This window comes from Micropterus salmoides, unplaced genomic scaffold, assembly GCF_014851395.1.
Source record: "Micropterus salmoides isolate LMB-PRFRI ecotype aquatic unplaced genomic scaffold, ASM1485139v1 Ms_hic_scaffold_11, whole genome shotgun sequence".
NCBI lineage: Eukaryota > Metazoa > Chordata > Actinopteri > Centrarchiformes > Centrarchidae > Micropterus > Micropterus salmoides.
In genome coordinates this window covers 22020649-22042482 of record NW_024040152.1, presented here as the reverse complement: position 1 = coordinate 22042482, position 21834 = coordinate 22020649, and the positions used below count along the sequence as shown (strand labels likewise).

Here is a 21834-nt window from a genome sequence, read left to right as displayed (position 1 = left end):
TCATGTCTGTTATTTATTTTTCTGGACAGCACTTTGTGCCAGTTCTAGTTGTTTTAAAGTCCTCTATAAATACATTTTGATTGATTGTCCATCCTCACTGAGACAAAAGGCCCATTTCTCTCAAATATTGTTCACTTCTCCTTTGCCGAGATAATTCATCCACTTCACAAGTCCGAAAACAAGTCAGTATCTAGTGTGACCACCATTTGCCTCACGCAGTGCAACACATCTCCTTCACATGGAGTTGATCAGGTTGTTGATTTTGGCCTGTGGAATGTTGGTCCACTCTTCTCCTATGGCTGTGTGAAGTTGCTGTCAGGTCACAGATTTTGACAGATTTGTGAACAATATTTGAGAGAAATAGGCCTTTTGTGTACATAGAGAAAGTCTTAGAACTTTGAGTTCAGCTCATGATGAATGGGGTCAAAAACAAAAGTGTTGCGTTTATAATTTGGTCTGTGTAAATACAATGATTAACAGCTGTTTATTTTTACCAGCCAAAAACGTTGTCTCAGTGAGGATAGACAATCAATAAAAATGTATTTATATAAGTGTTGCGTTTATAATTTTGTTTAGTGTATATTCTGTCAAACCAGGCTACTGTTTTACTTTGACACATTGGGTTTACAGACAGATTGTTAATCACTGTGTTATTTTACCACAGTTTTTCAGTAGTCAGGAATATCAATGTCAAGTTCCTTTGCCATAATTATTAGGGGTTTCTTTCGGGAATATTGTATAGCTTTAAAAAGTTTAAAACAAAATGAGCTCATAAATGAATCCACATGAATCCACTCCTCTTTTACCGTCGTCTGCGTAATCCAATTATTTGCGTAATCGCGACGCTAATCGTGAGGATGCAATTTATTTTTAGGACTGAGGGGTGAGAGAGAAACACAAGGACTGACACAGAGAGGGCTGTGCACTGGATTACGAGGTGGGTGGGCACATGCTCGCTCGCTCTCTCGCTCGCTCCCCCCTCTCTCTGTACTGTATAAGAACAGATCTGTGATGGAGACCCCATCACACCGAGGTTCACTTTTACGCAGTGGAGATGATCGCTCGGACAGCGAAATCGAACCCGGCCATGAAACTGATAGTGGTGAGTAACCAGAGTTTCTGCAGCTCTTCTCCTTGGTCCGCTGATCCGATGTGATCCACTGGAGCACACTTCTTACTGAATGAATGACGTTTTATTCTAAAGGCATTTCAGTCGGAGCGATTATTGCGAGACATGGAATGTTATTGCGCTACACGCGGTTTGAGATTCTTGGGTTGGATATAGGCATTCGCCTGAGTCCAGATGTATCCTCAAGAAAAGAGATTCGCTGATCACGTGTTATGTTCCCTCTGTATAGACTTTGTCTGTATAGGTAGTTTGATGCTATCCGTTTATTACAGGTGCCAGTAATTGGTGCACTCAAGTCACAATGTACATCATCACTGCTTTTAAGGATAGTCATGATACTTTATAGGTTTAGACATGCCAAATAATGCCATGTTCGCGTTATTATAGTTAAAGTAGTGATGGTACTGTGGAAAGGGGACTTTTCTTCTACAGTACCATCACTATTTTAGGATCCAATATTTGTGTAGTATATTTGCATGGCATTTTCATAAGATGAAGGACTTTCTGTCTCACTGGGATAGATTCTCTGCAGTGAAATACCAGGAGGGTATGGAGGGTAAATACCCCTAAACCCAATTTTTTGAGGCTGACATTATTATGATGTACAAGGTGTGGACAGTAGAATGCTGTCCCATATTGCAGCCCTGCAACATAAGCTTGTAAAGGTAATATTCAGTTTTGTTGTGTAGAAAGATTTCAGGATTCTACTTTTTTTGGGAATCCTGAGGTTGTAATTTGTGGTGTTTATGGCTGTAGGCTATGTCTCTTAGGACTATGTGATGATGAGATATTTGCATGTTAAGTACAAGTAAATTTTTAAAATGGACCTGAACTGTGTTTTAACTCATTGTGCTCATTGTTTTATTCATTCTTGTGAATACCCATTACCCTATCTATTTTCATCAGTTGTTGAAAGTTTACTTTGGGTCACATTTCATTGCTTTTCCTATGGCACGGTTGAAATGAATGAAACTTGAAATGAACTAGACTCTCAAACTAGATCCATGGCCTGTTGCCAGCAGATGGTGTTTACTGACAGTCTGTTTTCACACCAATTTGTTCTCTAACACTTCTCAAGGGGCTTGAAATGCCCCAGCAGTAAGAGCAGTTCTTTTCTTTGATGCGTTTTGCATGCTGTGCTGTGTTGGGGCGTGTGCAGGTTTTGCATATGTTCATGTAGGCCTACAGATTATGTAGCCTCGTAGAAACAGATCATAGGGCCTACTGTTATGGACAGAGAGATATCTGGACCCAAATGCAAGACTCAACAAAAGTTAACTGCAGTAAAACACAGTTTACTGTATAAACCACAGGTGAGGGAAGGTGCTGGGTGAGCAGATCCGTTAGCTTGGTGAATGGTCTGGCGTACGCAAGTGGCATGAAACAAAACGATAGAGTGAGCACAGGGCCTGTAGGCCTACTACGAAGCAAGGTAACTGGATTATCCAGGTAACTTCAGGAGTAAGCCTAACTTTGTGACGTTGTGTGTAACTTCCCGATAAACCCGTAGGCTACTACAAAAGGTGGATGGGTGTTAACCGAGGTCTGTTGCCATGACAACTTACAGTGCATTTCTAAACTGCTCAGAGCAGGTTTGTGGTTAACTCGAGGTTACCCTGTAGGCCTATACGTGAACTACACACCACATCTGTACTCAGTGTTGATGATGATTAATACACATCACTTGATAAAATATTTTTACCACTACGGTTGCAGCTGAAATTACACTCTTTACACAACAGCATTACGTTCATACAGCGAGCCCCGCAGCCTCTGTGATTTTAGAGAGGATGTCTCGGGCTCGTTTCTTAGACGTAGTCCATCTGTAGGCTATAATTGAATCCTCCTGTGTTTTCACGTAGGCTATCTGAGTATTTTACGTGTCCAAAAATACGGATGGGTGGGGGTTAATAAACAGAGAAAACAAATCCTAGATGAATGTTGTAAATTTACAATGGCCTAACAATCGGGTATTCCCTGAAATTAAAGTCACAAAATTCAAATCATGGTGATTTATTCTGAATTGGCCTAATTCACGGCAAAGTCTCTAAGGTGCATGATAATAAAGTGATTGTGGGCTAAACTCACGAGTATTTTCCTCCCTGCTAAATCCCTTTGCGAAGTCTCATAGGTTATCATTTCCCACTGCATGCATAGGCTAATACACGGCAGAGGTGTGTGCGCGATGTTGCAGCCTTGCAAAGTGAAGCAATGTGGTTAACACCGACTCAACTAACCAACATCCTATTCACAGCCTACCGTTTAATACCAGTGTAGGCGGCCAGAGTTTGTCAACCCTGAGTTTACTTGATAACACCGTGTTAACTCTAAGTAGGTTGAACGCCCTTCGTGGTAGGCCTACAAGCCATAGGAGAGCTACAACACCGCCGTCTGAACGATCTGGGGAAGACTGCAGTGTTATGCTGCAGTCTTGATTAGTGGATGAGTCACAGGTGTGCTGGACGTAGTAGAGGAATGGAACGCCACGCCCAGACAAACACACACACACGCACAGACAGAGAAAAAAACAAACAGGGAACTGACAGGAAAACACGAATGAGAGAGAGGCACAGCCGGACCGTAACACATAGGCCTGTTGCTACAAAACACTGGACCCGCTATCTGTAGGCTACTTGTGGCCTGTGTGTGTTTGTCTGTGTGTGAGAAAGAGAGAGACATCTCCTGTTCTGTGAAGTGGTCAGTAATTGTGTTTTTGCAAGTTGTGTGTAAAGCTAGTGTAGAACTCAGTGAAATACATTCTGCCAGCATTTAATGCATTATCATCTATACAAGGTATTTCCTCAACCACAGCGCTGTCTACTCTCCACACTCCACAATTCACCTAAAATAGGCAAATATTTTTCTTCTTTCAATTTCTGACGTAGTGTTTTATGCTAATCTATCATTCAGTCATTTGGCCAGCCAAACAAGCATCTATTTAGCCAACTAATGAGTCAGTTCTCCTACCACTCAGTCTGTCTCAACTGTCAGCATCAAGCCAATAAGTCAATCTGAACCCCACTGGATCTCTCATACCTTTTTGCCTGTTAAGCCATTCTCATTCTGTCATTAAGTAACTCGTGTATGTTAAAGGGACACTGTAATTTTTTGTCCAAAGCATGACATGCTTTGGCTTTAGAAGTCCAGTATTAAATGCAAATCATGCACCTGTGCGCTCTTGCTGTTCCCCTGCAGGCTTCTGACACACACTTGTTTGTTTGGGTCTTAGCTCAGGATGATGTCAGTGGAACAGACATCGAAATTGGACTTAATGTGAAAACACTTGTTTTAATGTATAAACAAAGATCTTTGGTGGGAAAGTGCAGTGAAGAGCGCAATAATGCAACTGAGGAGGATTTCTGTCTTCTCTTTTCTACATGTCTATTAGGTCAGTCAGCTAGCCTGCGTGTCATTCATCCATCCTGTAATCCAGCCACCCATCTCCATGTATGAACATACTGTATCTCCCTCTATTATTATCTGTGACCTCTTTATCTCTTTATCCTCTCCTTCAATGTCTGATGTGGCCGTTGGCATTAGCTGCACCAACTTCCCTAAATGTAGCTGCAGGTTAGCACGAAGGCGAAGCAACAGATGGGTCACTTGGACAACCAGCCTCAACAGCCTCATGTTTAGTTTTTTTTTTTTTTAGACAAATACTGGAGGAAGGGTGAGGAAGTGAGTGTGAGTGTTTAAACAAACAAGCACAAACGTTTATTCAGAAAGCAACGATTACCTCTGAAAGTTGCTTCCACACACCTAACTTCCCCTTTTTCATCAACAGTAGTACTGATAGCAGTCATATGTATGCGTGTGTGGGCGTGTATGTGTGTGGCACAGTTGTGATGAACTCTGATCCAATGATATTTGTGTGTGTGTGTGTGTGTGTGTGTGTACATCACACACACACACACATAAAGAAAGACGACAAGAGCAAAAAGAGAGCAGGCAAAATACATACAGTTGCTGTATTAGTCACACGCTGACCTTTATTTCTGTTTTATCTTACAACTGTATGCAAATTTCTGCAGTGACAGTTTATCTAACCTTATGTATGTTGGAACCTGAGGAGAGTTTGATTTATTTAGCTTGAAATGTAAACAGCCAGAACATGTGACAAGTTCTCATATTTAAAGTTTTCTGACAAATGCAGCTACTGTTTTTTTCTATTATGTATTTACATGTCTGGCTTTGAGATATGTCCAAGTTTTCATGCTGATCTCAGATCCTTTACTTTAGTATGGGGAGCAATACCACACTGTTAAAATACTCCATTACTAGTAACAATCCTACATTTAAAACTGTACTTAAGTAAAAGTACAGAAGTACTGTCAGGAAAATTTACTTGATATCAACAGTTAAGGTACTTGTTATGCAACAAAATAATACTAAGTCATTAGGTAATACTGATGCATTAATGTGTAAGTAGCATTTTACTGTCGTAACTGGTTGACTTGTAGCTAATATAAACTACTTTATACACAGTAGCATGTAGTTTAGTGCAGTGGTTCCCAACCTAAGAGTTAACCTCCTCCAGGTGTCACAGTATCCATTTGGGAGGTCATTAGATGAGAAAAATAGTAATGTTCTGCTATACACAAATTGAATTCATTTGTAGGACTTTTATTACATTTTTGCTTTTTGTGAAATATTTCATAATGTAAAAATGTACAAGGCAAAAATGTTGGGGATAACCCGTTTAATCTTTTATCAGTGCATCATATTTATAATCTTATATGTTTTTAATGTAAAATCTTAATCTGTAAATTAACTAGTAAATATAGCTGTCAATGTAGTGTAGTGGAATATAAAAAATAACATTTTCCTTTGAAGTTGAGTAGAAATATAAAATAGCAGAAAATATACAAAGTATATGCACTTGAATTTAATTCCTAACTTAGGGAAATAACTAAAAAAATCTTTCTGCCATCACTGATCGACCACTAATGATTATTTTCTCGATTAATCAGTTAATAGTTTGGTTTATAAAATGTCAGAAAATATTTTTTATTTAAATGCCCTTCACAATATTCCACAGCAAAACCAGAAATATTCACATTTGAGAAGCTGGAACCAAAGAATTTTTGTTCACACATGTATACTAGAAGCACTTTTAGTTTGAGGTGATGAGATCATTATTAAAATAGATCATGCTGAATTTCATCAAAAATGATAAATCAATGCATGATGACCTCCTGTGATGCAGTGTATGCTGTAGTCTCTCTTTTTCTGTTTGAGTGAAAAAAGGCAGATTCCATATTCAAAGGGACCTACACACACACACACACACACACTTCCAAGCGCTGGAATCCCCCCTCAGACCACCTGCGTTCTACAGTTAACTGAAGCCATGTGCCTGGTGGATAAGCTGGTATAGTGTGGTTTGGTCCGTTTGTGCCATGGCTCTTCTCCTCATGCCATGCATCTAAAACTGACCTCAGGCCCCCCAAACCCTTCTTTCTTTTTATTATTTCTTTGCTCCATGTTCATTGGAACTCGAAGCCATAACCCTAACTGTGGGAAGTTAGTTAAATACGGTGGCTAATTTGTTCTGGAAGTATTTTAATATTTCCACTTACAACACCATAGAGGGCGTGTTTCCTGTTTCATAATGTAATTGTGATATACAGAATTTGGTTATTGTCTGTTTTAAATATTCTCTTTTCTTGCCCTAGCTCCAAAACATTTCTATTATGTTTTAATTTGTGAATTTACCTTTTGTATCAATTCAAATCAAAACATATCTCTCTCTACCAATCTGTAATTTTCAGTGCACATGATCAAGCTGCCTGACTTCTTTTTTTGCACAGTATTTACTTTATCTTCTGTGCTCCCACGAATATTCATTCATTTATTTAATAATTTTTTAACCATGTGTGTAGAAATCAATAAGCCCATTACCAGCCCATTATCTGTAGATGATGCATTCTTTACAAGCTCACGTGAAAGCATGTGTGATCATTTGTAAGGCTATTTCTATCAGGTGTCTGAACTCTGTAGTTATGCCGCTACAGCCCATCTGTCATGCAGCGCTCAAATCGCAGTTCCTCCTATTTCACTAAAGCACTCTGTCATCATTACACTTCACCATGGATGTAATTTTGACACCAGATGGGTTATAGATAACAAAAACCCTTATAAGTCTCATAAACCCTGTCTCGCCAAAGGGCTAACTTTATTTAAGGAATGATGATGTCAGAGATATTACATACGTGCCAAGTCGAAGTTTGTATCATTCAAGAGGGTAACATCTGTTCTCTGGATAATATCGTCTTTGCATAAACACAAGGTATTTTTCTCTACTCACTTCAAATGGGAGTTACTGGCATAGATTATGTAAGCAAACTATATCAGATGAAGCTGATTTAAATATATAGTGTTTTTATTTGAACAAGTATTTATCCAGATGAAGGCCTGATGAAGTAAGCCTGCTTTTTTCATCAAGCAGCTTCACATACAGTTCTCATCAGAGCTGCCCTGCCTTCCTCGAGGGCATCTTGCTCAGGGAAGGTAGAACATCATCTTTACCTTCATACCTTCATCCATCCTTTCCTCTCAGCTAGCTGTGATCCATGTAGGATATGCCTCTTGCTGAGCTTTGCTCTGATGATGTTAACAGTATAATTATGGCTGTCAGTATCCCCTAGCTGCTGTGTAATTTGGGTTTCTAGCGGTTGTCATGATGTCGTCAGATGGCAGCTTCTAAGGCGACAAAGAGGGTGAAAAGTTCAATATCTCTTTTAGCTGCTGATAGATGGATGCGCACACACCACAGGACATCTTCCCAATATATAAATTTTTTTTTCAAAAAGCAAAAAGCTACTGTACTGGCTGCTTTGGAAAAGTGCGGTTCTGCCTAAAGTAACAAGCAGAATAAGTTCAGCTTGAGACATTGAATGTTTTTCATCTAAAACATTTTATAGGTATGTCTGATAATCTTAGTTTTAAGATGTAGCTGAACTTGATTTGAGTATAAAAAGATAATCTTCTCTCGACTAAGAAAGCCCATCTCACTTAGTTCAACCAAATTTTGCGGATCCAGTCTTGATGAAAAATGCATGGTGCCTTTAAACCATTGAACCACTTTTTTTTTATCATTTCAAAGGGATTTTTCGATCTGATCATAAAGATGGGATATTTTAATGCAACATTTCTGAGCATGCATATGCTGTCATTTTATTTTACTTACTTAACATTACTGTGTATATCGCAGCTGGAGTCAAACTACTGTGCGGTATGAAGGAAAAAAAATAAAAGTACAAACCCGACCCCTTCCACATGTGCTCAGGCTCATCAGCTCTCATGACTAAAGATAGTCCAGCTCTGCCAGTGAACTCATCCTGACTCAAACCAAAAATGAAAGTCGAAGTGACAAGAGTAGCCGTACCCAGATTTTCAAAAGCCCAGGTGACCCTCCGTCAGTCCCTCGATGCACTCCACCCTCCGGATGTTTCTAAATTGATTGGCTGTGGTCTCACGGCTTAATAGTGTGTATATACACTTCTTAATTTGAAGAGCAAGACTATGATTATGGGTTTGATTCCTGCTGGGGCCACCCATGCTACAAACACATGCAGCCATGGTACTGCTCAGCACGTCGCTGTGGATGAAAACCTTCCACCAAATGTGGTGCTCAGAGGTCCATAGGTTTTGCCGGGAAAACCACTCCGCTCGCCAGGCTGTTTGAAGCTTAGGTTTCTATTATGGTGTGTAAAACCCATTCATCTATTTTTACTACCTTTTTCAATGACCTCTGTTGCAAAAGGAAACAAAAATAGAAGGATGTAAACCTACGTGGTTTTTTTTTTCTGTTCTGTGTATGGCAATATATCAGGTTGATAACTCTAAATAAGAAAATACATGTGCATGTGATTATTAAGAAGGAGAACACACTGTTGGACATACAGTATACATGAATTGCAGATCAAAGTAGTTTGTAGCATAAGCAGGATATTCAGTAACATATGACAGATTGGGAAGACACAGCTGTAGTGCACGTTGTCTCCTCTACACACACCCACACATCTACACACATAGATTTCTGATGAAAAGATTTCTGTAGCCAAATATTTTGTAATATAATAGTGAATGAGAGATGTGGCACACACACACACACACACACACACACACACACACACACACACACACACACACACACACACACCAAAACACACTCTTTCTCTTGTTTTCCTTTTGTTTCACACATGCATACACACAGTATGTTGTGTTTTGTGGTTGCAAGGTTTAAGGTAAATGGGATAAGTACAAATACACACATGCAGGAATGAGATCAATGTTGTTTAGCGGGTAAACTGTAGAACAGAGTGGGTGAGTGTTTTGTATTCTGGTGGTGAATGGGGAAAGCCCAGTAACCTCCAACAGTTCTCTTTATGAACAGCAGCCAGGAGAGGAGACCGCAGAGCACACAGACCAGCACTGAGGAAGACGGAAATTGGACATGAACACAGGCAAACGCGCACAGACACACGTACATATACACATGCAGGGACACACACATTCCTGTATGTTTGCACTCCTGCACGCACATGCGTGAATGTTTTGTAGTTGTTTGTTGTACAAATTCATTCATTTTTGAAGATGCACAAACAAACACAGTGGAAAGCAGAAAACCACATACAAGAATACACGTACACACAATGCAAGGACGGCCTATTGTTAGTTTGTCCAAGCAGTGAGGATGTGTCCCGGGCCAACGGGAAAGTCCACAGAGCCAATGGCTGAGGGACTGGAAGGAGCCAGATGTGTGACATCTGGTCTGCATGTGGCCTTGACCAGCTGCATGGCTGCATGTCAGACATACTCACCAACTGCCATCTCAGATTTTAGGTTCAGCCTCAGCTTTTCAGTTTCTGTTCAGGGGATGATACATGGGCTTGTTTTTGAGGCAATATCTACATATGTTGGACTCAGAGGCTCGCTAACAGCCACCCACTTTACAGTGTGTCACAAAGGATGGGTTGCCTTTAGAGGGGGAGAAGATATATGGGTGTGGTGTGCTCTTGCTCCAGGGCGGTAATAAACTGCTGTAGATCACCGCTAAATCACGTCAAATGCCTTTCAGCTGCAAAGCAGCCTATCTTACAGTTACTGACATGGGTTAGAGACTGTTGGTGAAGTCAGAGCTGCACAGTAATGGTCGCTAATCCTATGTCATACTATGTGCATAATACTGCCATGACTGAAACATCTGAACTAATTTAAAAGCTTTGGAAAACAGCTGAGACGTTGAGAAATACTGCCAAGTGCAGTAAAATGAACTTGTTTGCTTAATCAAGACTAATAGTCATTATGCTGACAGCATTTAGCATAATGATTTGAGGCACAAAACAATGGGACGATAATGACTCCTGCAAACATGCAAAGATTAAAATTGTTATTCTTTAAAGGGCTGCCTCTGTGCAGTAATCTATGTCCATGAAAATTCTGCAGAATGTTCTTCTTTACTCCCTGAACTCACTCTATAAAGCAGAGGAAATCACTTTAGGAGTGCGAGTCCACCAGGAGCTTTAACTTTACAGCTCTGACCTTTCTTTCAACTCTTTCTTACTGGAAGCTCTGGGCTGACGAGTGTTCCAAAATAAAAAAATATTTGAACCTTTAGCCAAAGAGGAGCTGCGCACGAGATGTGTTTCATTGGAGATTTTGTCCCTGCTGTTGACTCAGTACTAAACTGACTTTCTTCCTCCTGCAGCTCTTCACAGCTTCTCTTTCCTGGGCCTTCCAGCAGCAGGCCATACCGCCAAAGTACCCGTACAGCGACCCCGTGACATCTGACCGCCTAATGTGCGACCAGTGTCCTCCTGGCACAGCCTTGAAACGACACTGCACCGCTGACACACCCACAGAGTGTCAGGCTTGTCCTGAGAACCATTTTGCTGAGAACTGGCACTGGGATGATACATGCCAATACTGCACCTCGGTATGTACAAGCCCAAAAGTTTTACACATAATCTTAATATTTGGTTGTTGTTTTGTTTTCATCTTAATAGAATATAGATTTATATTCATTTAGTGTTCAGGAATTCAGCTGAAGTCGAAATGCTTTTAATGTTTTTATCCTCCACCATGTCATTTATGCCACCACTGTTTTGCGGTTTTCCTGGTGCTTTTTTCTTAGATGCATGACTATACTGTTTGTTTACATCTTGGCGCAGCATCTGTAATTTTTTTAAACCAGTGTTTCCATTTTTGTTGCTACTAAAAGTGCAAGTTTAAATATGCTCATTGCGGCAGAGTGATCTTCCCCCAGAGTTTTTAATGTTTTGCCCTTTGCCATTCGAGATAAATTATGTAACATGCCCACTGGCCTGCTTTTATTTTATTCCTGTTCTAGTATGGCATTTATATCAATATGCTGTATGTTAAAGACACTATGATCTGTCTTGGTCATATCATATATCTCTGTTTATATATGTACATACTAATACTAACCTTTAGTGTATGTTATTGTGTACATGCAGCAGCACAGTTTCAACAGGTGTATGTTGTTGTGTTTAGGTGTGCAAGGAAAAGCAGCTTGTCAAGCAGCAATGCAACAGCACTCATGACCAGCTGTGTGAGTGTGCTCCAGGTTTCCACCTAGTGGTGGAGTTCTGCATCAAACACAGAACCTGTCCACAGGGCTACGGAGTGACAGCTTTAGGTAAGACTGAGATAACTAAAAAGATTATCATTATTATTAGGTCATTGTACTGGTAGGCTGCCTTTGTTGCAAATAAGATATTGATATAGTAGACCATCAGTTATTTGGGGGGGGTTCTGTGGATCCTGTGAGCATGTGAATCAGATTTAAAATTGCAGAGCAATAATTTACAGTTCAGTGAATAAAAGTCCAGTGGGCTCAATATTATCACTGAAAGTTAAGGAAAGTGTTATATGTGTCTATGTGTGTGTATGGGGATATACTTTCTAAGTATGTGTGCACATTCTTATGCAGTGCAGTACATATGTGTTTTCAGCATTTTGAACCCATTACTTTTATCAATTTTAACCTTCTTTTAATTCTCACATCACATGCTTTACCTTTCCCCTGTCTCACTTTATGACAAATCAGTGCAATCCCAGATATGCCCTACCGGCATGTCAGAAAGGAACCCTCACGCTGCCAAGGCAAAGACACACATCAGTTACAGATCAACATTTTCACATTTAGATGGCCCCTTTCTTGTATCACTGGATGCCCCTTTCTCTCTCTCTCTCTCTCTCTCTCTCTTGCTTCATCTTCCTCTGATTCTATGAATCGGAGGAAACCCAATCAGATCAGTTCTAGATACAGACATCTCTTTTCGCAGAACCTTTTTTGTAAAAGTGACTCTAACTCTTTCTTAGAATCACTCTGTCTATCTATCTGTCTGTCTGTCACACAAAACAAAGAGTTTGGTTTGAAGCTGCACAGATCTTTAATTGTTAATATAAATATATATGTTATATAATATATAGGATGAGAAATATGTCATGACAGTAGTATATTTTGGCCTTTGTTTGAGAGAGATAGGATAGTGGATAATGTCTGGAAACGAGAGAGATAGAGAAAACACGCAGCAAAGGGCAGGGTGTACTCGAACCCCAGGCCGCTATAGCAAGGACCCAGCCCCACACATGGGGCGTGAGCTCCACCAACTGAGCCACCCACACCCCAGCAATGGAAGTTCTAATATTAATCGTGATTTTGTGTGTGTAAAAAACATAAAAGACACATTTATACATGGCTTCCTTGTACTTCCACACCTGGCCTGCTCTGAATCGGGGCAGTGTTGCCTGAAAATGCTTTCCAGATCTGGACTGTACTATTTAAAAGAGTCAGGTACACACCTGAAGTTGTACATGTTGAAGCACAGATAGATGTCATGTCCTAATTTTGACCTTTAAAATTAAATCTTAGCAAGTGATTAAACACAGCTCTTACAGCTATTTCACAACTGCTATTTATTGGTAATCAGACACTGAAAATTTAGCAATGGCACTGGCTTGTATCTTGAAATCATCTATAGTGAAAGAAATAATGATGGTTGGATCAGAAGATCTGATTGAGAACACCAGACATGATTTACAGAAAAGTAAATTCCGTTTTAATGGGTTTTGGTCGAAGGAGTGAAAAAGGCAGCTTCCTGATGTCAGACCACTGCATTAAAATCTTTTAGAAGTAAGTAAGTAATCCTAGTTTTTGTTATGGTAAAACACAATGCTGAATATTTGTGAAGGAAAGTCATCCTCAAGTTGTCATGGTGTGGAAAGGGATCACTTTATAATTTCCATGAACTCCATTGTTTGCAAATACAGCCTTTTGTCTGTGGTGACGGTGTCAAGTTGTTATACAGAGTCATTGAATTCCATTGAGGTACAGCTTCTGTCAGCACAATCACCATGTGATGGATGTCCATTATATATGTATGTAGGAAATTAACTTTTAACTTTCTGAGAGTGACTTTATTTGTGAGTCATTGTGTAACTTTGACCTCCAAGTCTTACTTCCTCTTAACACTGTAAGTTCCCTTGAATTCTCAAGTTCCTGTCTGCAGCAGTATCAGCTGGTGTTGGCTGGTCCTATCATTTCTGAGTGTAAGCAGTTAATGATTAAGAATATCATGACATTTTCTGCAAAGTGCTTGGTCACTTTTTCCTCTTCATACATAATTTCAGTGTATTTTACAGCACAATTGAAGAGGAAACTTAAAAGCCACGGATTATTAGTTTGTTTTGTCTAACATGGCATAACTTTCCCCCTGCATTCCTGAAGCTGCACTTCCTCTCAGAATTCACTGCAGCTTGACCGGCACACTCAAATATATTGCCTGCTATAATGATTTCTGATACATCATGTGCTTACTTATAACTCATTGTGTAAAAATACGGTGCCTCTCTCTAATGGATTAACGCTCAAAAGAATGGAAAGGACTTTTGCAGATGGATCTTTTGTTTTAAGCTCTTAGACACCTGCAGGTGCCTCAGACTGCTGCAGTACTCAGATCTATGCACATAAAACTGTAGATGAGATGCATTTCTGAGTGAGTGAAATTACATTTTAACAAACTACAATTAAGACACATTCACACAGTCTCTAAAACTGATCACAAATATTTGGGTAATGTTTTTTTGCATGTTACTCTGGAATCACAGGTTCTCTGCAGTGGTGTCAACATCAACATCAGTTATGTTACCTTAATGTTACGCTACGTTACATTACGTTACCTTTAGAGTCCAAGCTTTTATTCTCACAATACACCACCAAACGTAGTCAATTCTTAAGCCAGATGCAACCCTGGGTATCATTATCACAGCAGGTATCTGACCTGATGTTCGATACAGATTCTCTCCCTGGTGCATCAGTAGTAATTGTCGGAAACTTAAAGAGAAGTTGGCGCTGCATTCCAGTGAACAGAATCTGGTAGTTTGACTGGAACCACAGGACGAACTGGCACTACACTTTTCATGACTTCATCTTAGACCTGGGCCCAGAATCCAGCCACTATATAGAACAACATTTTCCATGAATTCTAATTATTATCTGACCCCTGTAGTGCTAACACCGTTACAAAGATGAGACAACATTTTCCATGAATTTCTCTAACATGGTTCTGCACTTTTGGACTTGAAAGTCTTATGAAGCTGTGCAGACATGAGACAGCATTTCAGGGGATTCCCCTCCCTGAAGCTGAAGGACTTATTATGTAATGCCTTGAGTTGTGGTTTAGACCTTAAACCACAGGATGTTAGAAACCCGATGGTTCAGTCTCCCAACAACACATGCCTTTCATGACTCCATTCTTTCTCCTTGATCTCCAGATTTATCTGTTTCTAGTCATGATTCTTTCTCTCTCTCTGAATGCAAGATTTGAAGTCTTTCTAGCGGGTTTATCTGTGTTTTTGGAAACACAGTGGAACACAACAGGACGATTTAGTTCACCCTTGTAAAAGAGATCTTAACTAAACAAAACCAACAAATGAATGTATGAAACAATACAAGTAAATTCCTTTTATTAGGGCTGCAACTAACTATTTTGATTATCAATTGTTACATTACTTGTCTGGTCTATATAATGTTATACCCATCAATCTTTTAATCTATGCATTTCCATCCATTTTAGTTTTTTTATTAAAAAAATCCCTTATGCTCTTCTTTAAGTGACACCGGAAGCTATTTTGTGTGATAGTAAAATGCTAACGTGCTGATTTTGCATAAACAGAAGAAAATTCTGAGAAATGATCAATGCCAGCATATGAAACCACATTATAGTTTAGGCTGACACATTATTATGCACACACTGTACATGCTTTGTCATCAGCGGTACAGGAAACATCACTCTGATGCATGCATATCAGTGGTTTCATGTTTTCATGCTAAATGATGAAATGTTGTCAAGAAAGTTCACAACGTGCCATGATAGCGGGAAACTAATCAAAGGTTAGATCTGAAGCATAACTTGTCCTCCCACACGCTTTCATTTCTACACTTTAGAGATAAAAATAAAATGAGGATGTGATTACAACTTTAGTTCCACTAATGAACATATCGTCATGCATGCTGCAGGTCATACGTTTCTATGGTTTACTGTAATTTTATCATGGTAAATCTGAAGTGATATAATTTGTTGAAATTCAGTAAATTGTCACTGTAAATGGGTAAAGTAGTTTAAACCGTAATCAGTTGCTTGGTGACATAAGTAGGTTACATTATTACATTAAATTATTGCATCAAATATATGGGCTATATACATAAAAGGTAAATAAATAAATTCTTCTTTTTGTCAGATGTAAGTCAACAATATTATCACATAATCTTTTAAAAGAATGCCATTGCACATGATATTATAGCCTAAGGTCTAGGAAGCGTTTAAAGTGTCTTTTTTATTAAAAGCTGATTCTCCTGTCAGTCAATCGGAAAAATCACCTAGTGTTGCAGTTTACGTAACATACCATTATAGTAATCGTACTCAAGTTCATCAACAACCTATGTGGCATTTCTCATTTGAAAACGAGATATAGAAGCTCAGTGTGAGTCATTCTCAGGAGTTGTCACATGTCGTGGTCATAGTTCTTGGAATCACATCATATTGATGACGTGTAGGATGAAAGTTTTGTTGAATGAAAAATCTGCATGGTTGGGTGTTTTAAAAAGATTTTTTAAAAGGTCATTTTAAACGGTATAGATTCTGTTTAAACCACATTTTCATTCATAAAATTCATATATCATCCTGCATTAACCTCCTCTAGGTACACCAGTGAGTGACACTGTGTGTGAACGTTGTCCCGCTGGCCATTTCTCCATCGGCGGCTCCTCCACCGAGCCATGTCAGCCACACAGAAACTGCTCAGATTTTGGCCTGAAGACACTGAGATGGGGCACATCCACTTCAGACAGCCACTGTGGCAGTCAGGACAAGACGGCAACACTGGAGTGCTCTGAGCATCACACTTTGTGCCACACTGGTAAGACATGAAAGCTTATTCAACTCTGCAGTAGGGTTTATCACTAATAAACTAAATAAACTACTAAATAAATTGTATGGGAGATTTTAGGACTAATGCAGGTGGGATCAGGGTAGATATTGTTTGTATAGTGTATACACAGTGCACACACATAGAGACGTGATGATGTTTTTGAGCAAACCTCAATTGTCAACAGTTTAAAATCAATCAGAACTAAATTATTTCAGACATGTGGTCATTTTCATTCCTGAAAGCAGGGGATTTCCTTGGTCAGGTTCGTTGTCCAGATTCCATTCTTTTCCAAATTCCTTCGTGCCTGAAAACCAACACGAGAGAGAGAAAAGCCAGAGAAAATGGTTGCATGAGATGTTTATGGCACTACTGTGATAATGACCCACGATGGATCAATTACTCCTTTGGCTGTCACATCCTCAAACTACAATAACAGAGGAAACTGAGTCAAGGACGAGCTGGTTAGTCTTTGTTACTCAGACGTTATCTATAACAGATGCTGACAATTAATTTGAGAAGAGAAGCCTCAAATATGACGCAGAATTCCCAGAGCTGGAGAAACCACTGAAGAACACACACACACATACACACATATGAACAGACGCCGGCGCACTGAGGAAACACAAAAAGCTGTTGTCCGTCAGGGAGGGTGATGCTCTCCTCAAACATTCATTCACAAATTGTCTTTCTGTGGACTACACAACCGCAGATTGTCTGCAGCAGATCCTAGAACAGTTTAGCCGTTTTTTAAAACAAAAAATGTGGAATTGAAAGCCGCTGGGATTCCTGAAGTTGCTGCGTAATTGATTTGGAGAAACCACCAGGATGTCAATGTCAATTATAGAGTAAGCCACACTTACATCATCCAGACATCAGAGAAATGAGCTTAATATCCTCTTCACATTAAACTCAATAGTACTAAACCAACATTGGTTTTACTAAACGTTTTTTCGTTTTGTGATGTCATGTTCTCATGTTCTGCAAGTAAATCTGAAAACATTTTCACACGTACATGAATACAGAAATGCTTCATAAATTATAAAAGTTGCGTTTTAATTTTGACAGTTTCAGGTTGGGATTTCCATAATTTGGAGAAGAAAAAAACCCCTTGCTGTTCACAAAAATACTATTGCCTTATAAGGAAAAGACCTTGGCTTGCAGAATTGTAAGGCATGTGTTGATGAAATAGCGTAGGTGTACATGTGGTGCAGTGCGGCTCAGCAGCAAAGTGCAGCACGTTTCAGCAATTTCATCATTGTTCCAATTGCATAATGTGACCTCTACTATGCTACTATTTACCAGCCGCAAAGTTAACGATTACAATGCTGAAACTGTAAAAGTAGATTTCCCACACATACTCACGTACTAAGGCCACAGTCAGAAGATTTAAGTGTCACTATGCTGTCACTGTGACCACAAGTGACAAATGCTGAATAATTAAATGTTAAAACGTTCTAAAATGATATCAAACTGTCATGACATCAGTAAAATAAGTCATCAATATTAGTTACACAGCACTATCTGTTTAAAGTTTGTCCATAAGCTACTGATCATATTACAAGCCTAAGGCTAAGGCTATAGCAACAAAACTCCTGAGTGGTGGTTTATCCATAGTTGCATTTTATCGCTTATGATTCAACTTATTTGTAAGAGATCTGCAACAATATTATCACATTTTATTGCATGTCGTGACAGTGTTAATAAAATTGTCTTTAAATGCACTCTCCCTGTCTGTCTCTCTGTCTTTCTCTTACATTTTATTCCAGATGTGACCCTGTGTGAGGAGGCGGTTTTCCAGTCACTCTCCTCACTGCGACTGTCCTCGGTGCCCCTGGAGCGGCTGTTGGAGAGTCTGCCCGGGCGGAGGGTGGATCATAAGAGCCTGGAGAAGCTGAAGAAGGTCTGCCCTCCTCAGCAGCAGGTCCTCCAGCTGCTGCGACTGTGGAGGGAGCAGAACAAAGACCAGGACAAGCTGTACGGCATCATACAAGGTACGAGCAAAATCTGTACTTTTTAGTTTTAACCAGTTCTTTTTCCAGTCCTGCACTTGTGTATTAATGTCCGCACCCTGTCCCCCCAGGTGTAAACCACTGTGAGAGGAAAGTGTCCCGCTGCAACAGCCTAAAAAACCTGACCCTAGACGACCTCCTGAAGGTCACCAACAGCCTGCCGGGAGTCAAAGTTCAAGAGGAGCATGTCCGGGCCGTGGTCTCCACCTGCCTGCCCAGGCAGTACATCTGGCAGCTTCTTCACCTCTGGAAGACCGCAAACTATGACCTGGATCTAGCCAAAGGTCTGTCTCACAGTCTTAGGGTGATACGCAGCCAGGGGGCACCACGCTATTTGTCGAAAGGCCTTAGGAAGATCAACCGCATCATGGGGACCACCTCCGCGCACAAGATGTATGAAAAGATGTTTGTTAGTATGCTTCAGGATGAGTCGTGTTTTAAGGCACATAAGCCATTGAATGAATAGGGAATATGTCCTCTAAAGCATAAACAAAACACTAATGTGTTGTCAGATCACACAAACACACACTTAATTGACATGGGTCACATTATAAAGTCAGGTCTTTAAGATATCACCAATTGATATCAAGCTATGCATAAAGTGCCTAGAGGTATTTTGTCTAACTGCAACATAAAGGCAAGATGGGACGGTAAATTCTTCCTTGCCTCTCTGATTTTCAATCAAATCTAATAAGCCTTAAAAGATTTTTTTGTTTGAAACTACCACACATCTGTGTTCTCCAGGCAAACACATTTCCTGGGAACTTTTTGACCGGAGTCTGTGAAAAAACTATTTAAGATGTAAATAGCAACTATTTTATGGAAGATAGACTGGCAGATGTTGAGTTTTTATTATTATTGCTTTCTCGCTGATTGAGAGGAAGGATTTGGTTTCATAATGAAATACATGTATTTTCTACAGTTTTCCTTTGTTTGTTTGTTCTGGACTGCTGGCAAGTAAAGCTCATCAGTTTGTTTGTTTTGTTTTTTTAAATGTACAAAGATGTTTTCTATTTAAAAAAATAACTTTCTGAATATGTAAAGGCTTGTTTTATTACTTTATCAGAAATACTGGATTCCAAATGCTGCAAGTGATAAGTGATATTTGTTTTATATTTTGTTTTATTACTTTTATATTATTAAATGTATGGTCTTGTATTGTATATATGCCTGACTGGTCATCTTTAAGCTTGTGTAACTTGTGAACACTAATGTCAAATTATCTGATTAAAATCACTTTACAAAATTGCTGTTGTTTCTTTATAAATAAGCAACTGGCAGACAGAATAGATTCATGCGATTCAAAAAGTCAGATCTCGTTTCGTGTTCAAAACGTTAGTGAATAGAAACCTGGCTGACTACCACCAGTCACTGGTCAAGAGCTAATAAATCTTTGTCCACTTTACTAAACACCAAGCCATCACTTGAAAATACGTTCCTTAAAAGTCAACATCAACAGGTCATTATTTGAGTAAAAAGTGTATTTCCGGCTCTGATGATGATTACGGATTATGGATGGGAATCAAACTATCTATAGTATAGTATGTTTTCTGGAAAAAACAAAAACAAAGTTCATGGACAAAACAATCAGTGATAATCCTGTTGTTTTTTTTTTTAAATACCTGATATTTTAAAAGGGATATATTTCTTGGTATAAATGATCTAAAAATCATCTCACAGTATATATGGTCATCATACCCACCCACAAAATAAATATGAATCCCACCAGGGTTATGAGCAGAAGCGCTGTGATTGGCCAGTCAAAGAGGTTAAGTGTTTATGTTTAGGTTAAAGCATTGGACTGGTTAAGTTTAGCTATGAAGTTGAAAAGGTAATGTTAGGTTAAATTTTGAGATGGATGAGGTTAAGTAAAAGTTTAAGAATGTTTCATTTACATCGGTCATGTCTAGTATAACTTTCTCTTTGGGTGAGGAAAGAAAGAGCTCAAAAGCCAATTTTATGAAACGATAGTAAGCAGACCTTAGATGGAGCTTAGATTATTATGTTCCTACTGTTCCCAAATGTCTTCTTTGCTCCAAAATACACATTTTGAAAACAACAATATAACAGAGCTACCTCTCATTTGAAACGTGTCAATACTGGTGTCTATACATTGAGTTTCTATACTAATTACAAACCAATACTTGGATCCCTCACATTAAGGAATATAATTAATGTGTTCTCTGAGTTATAAGAAATAAGCATAGCTTCTCAAATGCATCAGAGTTTTGTTTCTTTTTAACACAAAGCAGCTGTACTGCTTTTTGTGTCAGGTTGTCCACTTCTGCCTAGCTGGCAGCTACTTTCCCTCTCCCGTTCTATGTGTGTGTGTCTGTGGGCTTCATTACAGGAGTGCAGTCAGGTCCACGGGAGTGCTTGCAGTTCTTGTGCTTGGCCTCAGCTTCCATCTTCACTCTGAACTTGCTCGTCCACCTTCTCCATTGGCTCTATGCTGAAACCCAGCTTCAATCCTTCCAACCCCAGCTAAGCCCGGTTCTCCAGTACCTTCTGGCCCAGTAACAGCATGCCCCACAGCCAGTTGATCCCCCTGATCCAAGCAATCTTGTAAAATAAACTGTTTACTTTATTGATCCTGTGTTCTGCTCTTGGGTTCTCTACCAGTCTGGACAATGTTACACTGTAAAAAACTGTAAAAAAAAAAAAAAAAAAAAGAAAAGAAAAGAAAAGAAAGAAACAGAAAAAAAAAACTATTTAAATCAGGAAATATCTAGTCAAAGAATACTGTAAGTAAGCAAGATTAAGAACTGGACCAAGCAATTGATTCCAACTAATGGTATTCACAGTTTTTGGTAGAAATGCTTTTCAGTCTGTACTGAAGTTTGACACCAAGACCTAGTTGTGGGCCATTTTATATTGAAACATTTCCTGTTTGTTATCTAAGGAGCTGCTTCTGCTGACTTCATTTTTGAATTTGTGATACTGTCATGGCTCAGGAAATACAGGAATGGACGCAAATGCATAAGACTGAGGTAGAGTAGATGCAGTTCAGGTAACAGGGCCTACTAACAGGTACTTGGTTCTTCTTCAGGCCAGACAGTAGGATCGGAACATTGTCATTATTAAACTTTTGTGGCATGGAGTATGTATGCAGGCGTTATCTTTTTTCATTGACTCATATTCTGTGGAAACAGGAGATGTGTGACACATAGATATGTGTTTGACTCATTACTTTATCTTAAAACAATTTATCTCAGCACATTGTTGTACTGTACCATA

At 39.3% G+C, this 21834-nt stretch overlaps 1 protein-coding gene across 1 annotated transcript; it reads left to right on the top strand.

Annotated features, from left to right (window-relative positions):
* The first annotated feature begins 920 nt into the window (after positions 1-920).
* Positions 921-19843, top strand: LOC119897868 (tumor necrosis factor receptor superfamily member 11B-like). The gene is made up of 6 exons (XM_038711882.1): positions 921-1102; positions 10842-11069; positions 11648-11792; positions 16361-16576; positions 18355-18579; positions 18669-19843. The coding sequence occupies exons 1-6, from the start codon at positions 1055-1057 to the stop codon at positions 19061-19063; spliced, it is 1257 nt and encodes a 418-aa protein (XP_038567810.1). The 5' UTR covers positions 921-1054; the 3' UTR covers positions 19064-19843.
* Positions 19844-21834: the final 1991 nt, after the last annotated feature.

Bases quoted from the DNA above. Each gene is read 5' to 3' on its own strand.
- LOC119897868 (XM_038711882.1), top strand. From the start codon at position 1,055: ATGATCGCTCGGACAGCGAAATCGAACCCGGCCATGAAACTGATAGTG. The intron at 11,793-16,360 runs GTAAGACTGAGA...AACCTCCTCTAG, and splicing joins CTACGGAGTGACAGCTTTAG to GTACACCAGTGAGTGACACT. The intron at 18,580-18,668 runs GTACGAGCAAAA...CTGTCCCCCCAG, and splicing joins GCTGTACGGCATCATACAAG to GTGTAAACCACTGTGAGAGG.